At 38.8% G+C, this 10,609-nt stretch overlaps 2 protein-coding genes across 2 annotated transcripts; both read left to right on the top strand.

Annotated features, from left to right (window-relative positions):
- The first annotated feature begins 1,348 nt into the window (after positions 1–1,348).
- LOC122531301 lies at positions 1,349–4,269 on the top strand. Its single transcript, XM_043659103.1, has 3 exons — positions 1,349–1,573; positions 2,285–2,437; positions 3,907–4,269. Exons 1-3 carry the CDS (start codon positions 1,559–1,561, stop codon positions 4,264–4,266), a joined length of 528 nt encoding a protein of 175 aa, XP_043515038.1. The 5' UTR covers positions 1,349–1,558; the 3' UTR covers positions 4,267–4,269.
- Positions 4,270–9,359: 5,090 nt separating this feature from the next.
- LOC122531303 lies at positions 9,360–10,244 on the top strand. The gene is made up of 2 exons (XM_043659107.1): positions 9,360–9,500; positions 10,066–10,244. Exons 1-2 carry the CDS (start codon positions 9,360–9,362, stop codon positions 10,231–10,233), a joined length of 309 nt encoding a protein of 102 aa, XP_043515042.1. The 3' UTR covers positions 10,234–10,244.
- The last annotated feature ends 365 nt before the right edge of the window (positions 10,245–10,609 follow it).

The following is a 10,609-nucleotide window of genomic DNA, read 5'->3' as shown; positions in this document are numbered from 1 at the left end:
TCATGGAGGAAGAGACCGGAAATTGTAGGTGTAGTCGACCGGAAGTACTCGGGACGTAGTTTGCCCCCAATAGATGTACGGTTTATTAGACGCTGGTTTAATTAATAATTGCATTTATCGGGCGCAGTTGCTAATAACGAAAATTATCGTTGCGATAACAGAGTACACACACACACACACACACAGAGTCGTCTCGACTCGAATTGAAAACAGGAAATTCATCGACAGTATTCGACGAAAATGCGAAAATTCGTCATTGCAAAACGACGCTACAGTTGGAATCAGTCTCTGAAATCATTGCAAAGGGAGGATTTTTATATAACCAGAGAGAAAGGGCGAAAAAAGCGCTGACGATTCGAAAATTTTTCATCGACAGTGCGAGCACGTTCGAGCCGCCACCAGAGAGGTTAAACCCCTACTATTCACAATATCGAGCGAGAGAAAGTCTTCTTCTCTTTCACCTTATTCGCTGGAAGATATCTTATTCCCGCGGTTCCAATAACAACCTGTCGACGTTTTCTTACCACTGTTGTCGACTAGCTGCGCAAATACTGTCTTCGGCTGAAAACGTCGATTGGCTGTCTCGAGAACACGGAAGAGTGCCTGAATATGGTAGCGAAACATCCTCGAGGAATTTCTCTTGCCTCACCGGCTGACGTGAATAAAGAAAAAAATGTTCCGACATCTCGGAATTTCGTCACAGAAGAATTTCGATTTTTTTGTTTCTCAGTTTCATTGAAATTTAGTTGGTAAAAATTTACCAACTAGTTAATTGCTTCTAGTGAATTTGGTATTTAGTTTTCATGTTTTAGCAAAGTCAGAGATTAATTTCTGTAAACTGGGAAAATATTTGAAGCAAATATACGTAGAGACGTTAGATCATGGTATTTTGGAAGAAAGACAAACAAAATTTCGAATATTATTTCACCACGTGCATCAATATTGTTTGATTAATATTTGATTATGTTTTACGTCGCTAATTAAGTCTTAAGCAGTTGGATTATTATATCCATAATGCACAGCTGCACACGCTCTTTTGCATTATTAACGAACCGTTCAATACTTGAATGACACAACTCGCTAGCTTCACATCGTTCGAAACATCCTCGCAATTAATAACAAGGTCGAACTGATTTAAAAATTCCAAAGTCGCTATCATCTCCAAAGTCCGACCAGTTTTCTAAAATATTCTAAGCGTACGTACGGTTTTTTTTTCTTTTCTTCTTTCTCATTCTCGCCGCCAGGCGACGCTGCAATCGCTATGCTCTCCTACGTTCATGGAAATCTCGGCGACACAAATTTTCGTCCCTGTCCCCCGGCAACGGGAAGCTTTATTCCAGTTCCGAATACGCGTCGTTGCTATTTTTCTTCTTTTTTTTCGTGTCACGGTGCAGTTGACGCCGGTGAAGCGGAACCGGAAGCGACTATGAGGATGTAGCTTCGCCGTGGACTGGAACTCGCGGGAATGAATTGGATATCGACGTTTTATCCATGAAATCGACGGCAACTGGCGTTTCGCTCGTTTCTCGCGCCCCCAGCCGAACACGCACCACTGGAAATGGCGATACTCTGCGTGAGACTCTTTGCCCTCTATCGCTCTCTCTTTGTCTTTTGTTCACGTTTACGAGACAAACACTGATCCTTCTTCCTGAATGTGCACGATCAACGAGACGAGAGTTTTTTGCACGAAGGTTATGGGGACTCGGGCAACGTTTGAAGGTTACGGAAGCATGTCGATCGATTCAATTTACGTTCGTGAAGTATAACGGACTTCTCTTACTTGTTACTAGATGTTCGATTTTCGTGGTTTCAAAAATTTTTAACATGGTCATTTACATTATTGTTATTATCGAGTGAATGCCACAAGACGAAAAAAAATAAAAAGAAAAAAGAAGAAGAAGAAGGAAAGGAAAGAAAGAAATAGAGATGAATTGGCAAATTCGCAACATTCTTCCTTAACTCTTCCAAGATTTCTGTGCCAGCGAGTTTTAATTCCAGAGGGCGCGTTTGATTTACTATGTGTCTCACGAAGCTACGAGCTAATAATTAACGATCACGTCCCTCTTTACCAGAACGTCTAATAATTAATAATCCCTCAACAGTTAGGGGCACGGGGCAACCCACTGTCCCTGTTGGTCATTAATATCAATTTTGTTCGGTTGAACTACGGTGTATATAAATCCGTATTGTCTTGGAACGCGTAGAACATTGAGGGGGCGTTGGCTCGTTCCAAGATTTCCACCCCTCGCAATTGCCACTGTTAAAACGGCGTCCGATATTTCAGGCGATAACGGTGTTGCTCGAGCTCGTGTTACTGGTGGCATTAACCGGTGTTCTAGCCTCCGTCGCTGCCGTGTTGCGCCTGATGGAAGTGACCATCACCATCATCCACCCGTTCACCATATTCATGCTCCAACAATCCGGCAAGATAATCATTGTGAGTGTTAATATGAAATCGAGGAACACACGTTCTGTGCTTACACTGCGTTACGATACGTAGATCTTAATTCCGGCGATGCAACAACGTGAGATCAGGCCACTTAAATTGGGAATTTTTTAATTTCCGGCGTGACACGAATTTGGTAACAAATTAGGTGAATTATCCTTTATTTGGAGAAACGTAGGAATCTTGCAAATCTTCATTTTAACAGAGGCAGAGATGCGAACATTTTTCAGAAATAATAATACTCTTCCATCTTTCACCACGGACAAACAAACTGGAAAAAGGTCTAGGGATCTGAAATATTTCCTTCGTGGTGCGGAATATTTATTCTTTGCAAAAAGGGACAAGTAAGAAAAAGCAGAAAGGGGAATGCGTGTTCGTTTCATTTCATCCATTTTGTCACTTTGCCCCGACTACTACGTAAAAAAAAAAAAACAGAAAGCGAAAGGAGAGAAGAAATCACGCATTTGGTGTGGAAAAATACAATTTCGTGGAAGAAATTACGAAAAGCCGGGGAATCCACGGAAGGAGAGCGTGAAATAGGTGATCTAATTTCACCGGCGTAATTCGCGCGACGAGATCCTACGAGTCGCAGGATCACGAAATCGCGTAATAACCTAATATTTTAACCGGGTTCCCCGCAGTGTCTCGCAGGCGGCTTTACATTTTCTCCAACGTTGGCAAACTGTGCACGACAAACACCCGTTTCAACGAATATTCCTAGCGGCAAACTAATTAATCCAAACGTTAACGGTCCACTTGTTCTGTTTTAACGCGATTCCACCTTGCCTTCTTCAACGTCACGATCACACCGACGGCTGTAGAATCACGCGAAAATCGCTCGACGCAGTTAATTAATAGGATGGAACAAGAAATTAATCGGGAGTATTTACGTATTCTCATGTGAATTTTCCAGATTGCTAAATGGTAATTAGCGAATAGAATTAGGGACAGAACAGGACTGTCGTATCTAATAGCTCGATGTTTATGAAGAAATTTCTGTGGTAATATAATAGCGGCGGGCACTGAATATCGTTAATGTTGTTGGCATTAGATTGTCACTGATCAAATTTCCAATAATAGTTCCCAGTGATGTCAATCAAATTTCGAATATTGACAGTCAGATACATTTCAGCTACGTTCTGTAAAATAATACTGCGACGATTGCGATGACAATTTTTAGCGAATCGTCGGCGTGACAACTTGGCCTGATTCGTACAAAAAAAAAAAAAAAAAAAAAAAAAAAAGAAAACATTAGAATCTGTGTCTCGCAGAAAGATCTGAATACCAAACGTTTAAAGTCCTCTTCTCTACTAATTTCATCTGTAAAGTCACTTGTCTTGAACAAGATCCGTCGTGCGTGTTGGAAATTTTCAAAAATTTTCTATCGATAAATGAGACATAAGAGGCAGGGCTTCGTAAAGCCCGTGTCCAGTTAATGTTGAATACCTGGCTGTCCGTAGTTTGGGGTGAGAGAGACTAAAAGGCTGGCGTCGGACGCGTACTACAAGATCCATGTGGATCGTGGCCCTGTAACAGCCGTGAAATTACTAACCATAAACATGCGTCAACCGGAGACACCTTACTACAGAAGTGCTATACCTGGCATGGTTGAGGAAACGTTCCCTCGCGAACGTGATTTTCCTCTCGTACCAGCGTCGAGGGAAGAAGAATTAGAAGAGAAAGAGGAAGAATCGGTGGTTCATAGTCCCGGTGCTGATCAAATTGAGGAGACGAACGACGGCAAAGTGGTGCGAGACGAATCGAGAAAATCCATCGAGGAGGATACTTCCGAGGCGACGACTATCAACGGTGTTCAATAAAAATTGCCAGTCTCTCTTCAAATACGTATACACGTCTCAAATAATAGCTTTGTCAACGACGCTTTTCTGAAATATACAATGTACAAAATCGCAGTTTAATAAATGACTTCCAATGACTCTGAGTATCCCAATGAAATATCCCGTTAAATTATTGCATCGGCTATTTTATTTACATTTCGATAATATTTTACACTGCGTGCGTTTTTACATCTCTAAATATTAAAATTATTCTTTCGTGTATGTATATATTTATTATATAGATTGTTACAAAAATCATTCTATCTCGCTTTTTTCCCAAGAGCAGCAAAAGTCGAAGAATGCTTCTTCGATCCTGTACATTTCTCTTTTTTTTTTTTTTCGTTTCCATTCGAAGAGAAAACTGAGTTTCTTCAACGTCGATCTGTAACGCGCTGTCCGTACCGTGAGATTTACAACGTTGTTAGAGCATCGTTAGTGGCCTCCTATTTTCTTACGCTGTCTCCCCTTTGTTGACGAACAGAATGGATTTTTCTACGGGACGCGAGCTATATGGCGAGATAATCTAATGAAAAAAAACGCGGACGGACAAAGGCGCGCGGAGAGTTGCCGAGAGATTTGGCGGAAAGTTGTCGAAAATAAAAAAAAAGAGAGAAAAGAAACAAAAAAAAAAAAAAAACGATGAAAATATTATTTCCTACGCGGAAAAAACGTTCGCGCTTTTTCTGAAAGCTCGCTAGTTTAAATTCCACGGAAAACGGAGAGGAGCATCGAAAAAGTTTCGCACTAGTCGCTGCTATACACCATTTAGAAAAATATCTTCGTGCGGATTTGTTTAACAAGCGTGCATTTCCCCTCTTTTTCTTTTCTCGCGCGCGATGTCGGGAAAGGATTTTTTGCCTGTTGCGTGTTGATTCAAATTTTGCAACTTTAACGACCCTCCCAGCCCATTGAAAATTCGAGAATTTAGAAACGTGAAAGTTCGGGGACCGTGAAACGCGAGAACTTGGAAACTCGAGGACAATACGCGAGAGAGTAAGGAAAAATTTGAGGGTACGAGAGCTTGAAAGTGAAAGAACTCGAAAATTTGACGCTCAAATTCTTTTCTCTGCAACGCGCGAAGCCGTTCTCTTGGTTAACCACTTGCGCTGGGCAACTGATTGCGGACCATAACGAGCGACCGAATCGTATACAATAATTTTGTCGTTTTCTTTTTGAACTCGTCGGTACGACGTCACTGGATAGAGAAAATGATTGACAAGTAATAAATTTATCATTTGTTTTGCCTGAGTTATACTTAAATAAAGTTAAAACTAGAGAAAATATTGCAATTTTGGAACAAAATGTTCTCGACTCCAACGCTGAGAGGTTAACGGCAACTGATTGCGGACCATAACGAGTGGCCGTATACAATAATTCGTCGCTTTCTTCTTGAACTCGTCAGTATGACGTCATTGGATAGAAATGATTGACAAGTAATAAATTTATCATTTGTTTTGCCTATTTCGTTTTACTTAAATATAGTTAAAACTGAGAAAATATTGCAATTTTGGGACAAAAAATTCTCGACGTGCGTTAGAGGTTAAGCACTTGCCGCTGGTAACTGACTGCGGACCATAACGAGCGACCAAACTGTATACAATAAATTGTCGCTTTCATTTTGAACTTGTCGGTATGTCATCACTGTTGATAGATAGAAATTATTAAGAAATAATAAATTTATTACTTGTTTTGCCTGGGTTATACTTAAATATACTTGAAACTGAGAAAATATTGCAATTTTAGGACAAAAAGTTCTCGACGTGCGTTAGAGATTAAGCACTTGCCGCTGGTAACTGACCGCGGACCATAACGAGCGACCAAACTGTATACAATAAATTGTCGCTTTCTTTTTGAACTTGCCGGTATGTCATCACTGTAGATAGATAGAAATTATTAAGAAATAATAAATTTATTACTTGTTTTGCCTGGGTTATACTTAAATATACTTGAAACTGAGAAAATATTGCAATTTTGGGACAAAAAGTTCTCGACGTGCGTTAGAGATTAAGCACTTGCCGCTGGTAACTGACCGCGGACCATAACGAGCGACCAAACTGTATACAATAAATTGTCGCTTTCTTTTTGAACTTGCCGGTATGTCATCACTGTAGATAGATAGAAATTATTAAGAAATAATAAATTTATTACTTGTTTTGCCTGGGTTATACTTAAATATACTTGAAACTGAGAAAATATTGCAATTTTGGGACAAAAAGTTCTCGACGTGCGTGGCACGTCATTCCAGCGCTGAGAGGTTAACGGCAATTGATTGCGGACCATAACGAGTGGCCGTATACAATGATTCGTTGCTTTCTTTTTGAATTCGTTGGTACAACATCATTGGATAGAAATGATTGACAAGCAATAAATTTCACGTCACCTGTAAGTGCCAAAGCAATGTTGCTGAAATAACCGAGCCAAGAACTTTTCCTCTCGTCTAATAAAATCAATACTTTCGCGTCGAAAACAAATTCTCCCCCGCCGCTATTGTTATCCGGATCTCTCCGTAAATTACGAAGACGAGTGGGAAAACAGAGGGAAGAAAAATGACCGGGAGACGTTAAAAAGGAGGTCTAACAATATCCAATTATGATCGACTCTCGCGTGATGATCCTATGGTGTAAAGTCGAGCGGCGGTTGACGTGTTTTTAATTGAAATTTCGCCAGGGAAAATTAATTATCGGCGGATGACGTGGTATTCGACGATGTTCTTTCGAGGGCGAGAGGGAAACGTTGCCACTGGAGCATCCAGCTAAATAAAAACAGGCGTACGTACTCTGAAAGCGCGGTGCTCGATTTTATTCGAGGAAAACATTTCCACTCGGAAAAACCGCCCGTTCTTGACCTCTTAAATTCGATTCGAACCGAACGATACAGCAAAGAGTAACAAGAAAAAATTCAAACAAGAAAAAAAAAGTTGTCGATATATTTAAACAGTAGCGTGTGGAATACGAAAATTTCTTTTCGTGACTGAGACGTTATATAATAGAATTTCGATGATTGAGGTTTCCTCTTTGAAATTCTTTGCTATATGATTTTTTCCACCTTTTTCATTATTTTATTGAACTTTGAATAGCTGGGATTAGAACCACGAAACGTTAGAACTTTTTTGTATTTGTTTTTGCCAATGCTGTACCATGCGAAGCAAAGTAGAACGTAAAACTTGCACGAGAAGGATTGTAAAAAATTTGAAAAAATTGCGAAAAGCTACGCGAAAATTCGTGAAAATTGTCAAAAATTGCGGAGAGATTTAAAAGAGAAGCTAACGCAAAATTCTCTAAACTTAAAAAACGATCTTTTCTCGTCGGTTTATTCAATTTCAAAGACTAAAGTCAAATATACAAGTTAAATATAAAAGTTCAAAAAAGTCGTAGTATTTCATTATTCAAACCTAACGTTCGCGGTTCAATAAAGTTGAGTAGAAGAGAAACGAATTGTGAAAACAGCAAGATTTTACGAGGCTTGAGTCTTCAAGATCACGGAGAAAATTCTTCAATATTTTCTTCTGAAACCTCTTCGAGGTTCGACGATTCATTTTTACTGTCGCTGAGTGATTCACGATGGCACGTAGGAGAGTTCATCGGGAATATATGAAAATTGGAAATCGCGGGAAAATTTAATACGACGGATTAATTAAATTTAATTCTAACGAAGATCGAAAACTGGCAATGGGAGTATTAAGGGCATGGAGGCTTTAAAAAGCAATTATCGGCGAGCGTGTGATATGATTTTTACAGCCTCGAGATCAGGTTTGAAACGAAACGAGCAAATAGGTTAGGGGGAATTTCAATTTTATCAGCCGACGATGGAAATTGGCGGCTTTACAATTGTGGAATTAAATATCAACGGGAATAACAGATCGACGAATCGAAATTTGTCAATTAATTTTCCTTAATTATCTCTGCAAAACGTGACTTATTAATTCCCCAAGAAGAATTTTCTTTCTTATTTTCGAAAAATTGTTCACCAAAAGAATTCGTAAGGAATTATTTCTACGAAATTCTTTCTGAAAATATTAACCAATAACATTCGAAAGAGGATATTTCAAGAACGAATGGTCATTTCGTTTGAAGTTTGCGAAATTGAATTGATCCTAATCGAACGATTGTCAATTGAGGGAATTTATGTGGGTTAATCGAACTGACAGTGAACCGTGCAACGTGAGATGTAGCGAAGACGAAAAGATTCGTTATGGTAAATTTTTCAGTGTGCGTCTTGTAACAAAGATACACAAACATGAACGTAAGTGTATATAGTGATTTACATTGCAATCTCCAAACTATATATCCCGAGGAAATTATTTTATTTCATTCCACAGTATTCTCATTTTCTACGAAGAAACTTACTATGAATTATTTATAAATGTCATCTCTTAGAAGTTAATTATTTTATAATAATTGCCAGTGGCAACGATTCGTTGGAAGTTATTTATTAATTTCTAGGAAATTAAGTTTCTTAACTCCTCTTGGAGTATATATATTAGTATTTCGCGAAACTTTTCGTTCAGAGGGAGAAATTCCCTTTTGGAAAATTAATTTCAACAGAATTAAAGAAAGCAATTATAGTACATCGTTTATCATCATCCACAAGGATAATTAAAAAAGCAAACCGATAAAATCTGATAAATCTACTCTGTATTCAACTGAAAAAGAAAATCCAATGAATTTGTTATACGCGTACACTGATTACCGAGTGTGAACTGAATTAACAAATTCATGAATGTATTATCAACGAGTAATATTTCATTGTACAAATAATTACTGAAAACGTGGGAAATTATCCGTCTGTGACAAATTCCCTCTCTCGGATCCGAAATGTTAGATCTGTGATCAGCAGAATATTTGAATTTTCTGTTTACTCGAAAACCTGACAGAAATTCGTTAGAAGATATTGAAATCTCTCTCACCCACCCGTCTGAATAACTGTACACATTTCGGAGTTGAAACTCGTTTCTCGTTGGCCAACAGACTCATAAATCATAGTAATCCCATTATGACAGTGCGTATGCATAACCTCGTCAACGTGAATAATAACCGCCGACGAAAATTTCCAGCTTTATTATCTATCAATTTTTCATGCAGCTCGAAGTTATTCTGACAGATTTGAGGGCGAAATTCCCCTGCCTGAAGTACGTTCTACGGCCGCAGTACGCGCCATATTTGAACACAGCTGGCACAGTGTTGCTAGGCTGGTTGATAGTGTCCTGGATTTCTTACGTAAGTTACGCTCCTCTCGATTCATTTCTCCTTCTTTTTTCCTTTTTTCTTTTTTCGTTTTCTACACAGGTCTTCATTTCGCCTCGAAATTTTCCGTGCACTTTTCTCCCCTTTTTCTACTCTATTCCGCGTACGTTTTCTTTTCCCCATTCTACCAATTACACGGCTCATTAAAGCAGAAAAAAGATCCGTAACCGTGCGGCTAATTAATCTCGGGCGAATCAATATTTCCCTACATGTTGTTTGCACTTCGATGTATTATCGCATTTACAGTTCAAGAAATATCACGAATATCTGTGTTCGTTCGAAAACAACGGCTGATTAATCCGTTAATTAATGTCCGATAAATCGACATTTTTCTTCACGTGTCGTTTGTTGCATTTACTGTTTCGGCAAAAAAAAAAGAATCTATTTTCACCGCCTTGGTGTACACTTTCAAATTCGAGAATGTTTCACGCAACGAGTAGCACGATTCTACAAGCGTTGGAGCAACCACTTTGCACTTTTGTCGAAGATAAATGAAATATCGTGCTTCGCCGACAGATGACGAGACTCTTGTTTATAGATAATCTGGGTGTTCCTCGCGCCCCTCACGGTCACCGTCGCCGCCATAATCCTAATTTGCCCGACGACCGCGAAATGGTGCGTCAAACAAACGGTCCCCGGTTTGGAGGCCGTGTTCAACAATTTTTTGGAGAAGTTACACTCCATTCTCTCCCAGATACACGACTGACCGAAAGATCCACCGAGGAGAGTTACAATTTTATCTTGCCCCTCCGAATATCTCTCCGTTGACAAAGACATTCCCGGAAGAGAGATGTCAGCTCGAAATATTAGCCAGACGATTCAGCGTAAGCCACGCGCGGAAGATATGAAAACGTAGGACTGGAAGTCTACATTTATTTCTGTCAAGGAACTGTAACGGCAATTTGGAAAATAAAATTCTGTATGTGGAAATATTTATAGTTGTAGTTGAATATATATAATATATATAATATAATATAATATATAATATTAATATAATATATTATATAATATTAATATAATATATTATATAATATTTATAATATATATTTATAATATATATAATATGTAGTTGAATATTAATA

The sequence above is a fragment of the Frieseomelitta varia genome, unplaced genomic scaffold (assembly GCF_011392965.1).
Source record: "Frieseomelitta varia isolate USP_RPSP 00005682 unplaced genomic scaffold, Fvar_1.2 scaffold_384, whole genome shotgun sequence".
NCBI lineage: Eukaryota > Metazoa > Arthropoda > Insecta > Hymenoptera > Apidae > Frieseomelitta > Frieseomelitta varia.
Note: the sequence above shows the minus strand (reverse complement) of the source record. Positions and strands in the feature narration are given on the sequence as shown.

Excerpts from the sequence above, each read along its gene's own strand:
- LOC122531303 (XM_043659107.1), top strand. The coding sequence starts at position 9,360 with ATGCAGCTCGAAGTTATTCTGACAGATTTGAGGGCGAAATTCCCCTGC. Across the intron at positions 9,501-10,065 it reads TAGTGTCCTGGATTTCTTAC|ATAATCTGGGTGTTCCTCGC; the intron begins GTAAGTTACGCT and ends TCTTGTTTATAG.
- LOC122531301 (XM_043659103.1), top strand. Across the intron at positions 2,438-3,906 it reads AATCCGGCAAGATAATCATT|TTTGGGGTGAGAGAGACTAA; the intron begins GTGAGTGTTAAT and ends GGCTGTCCGTAG.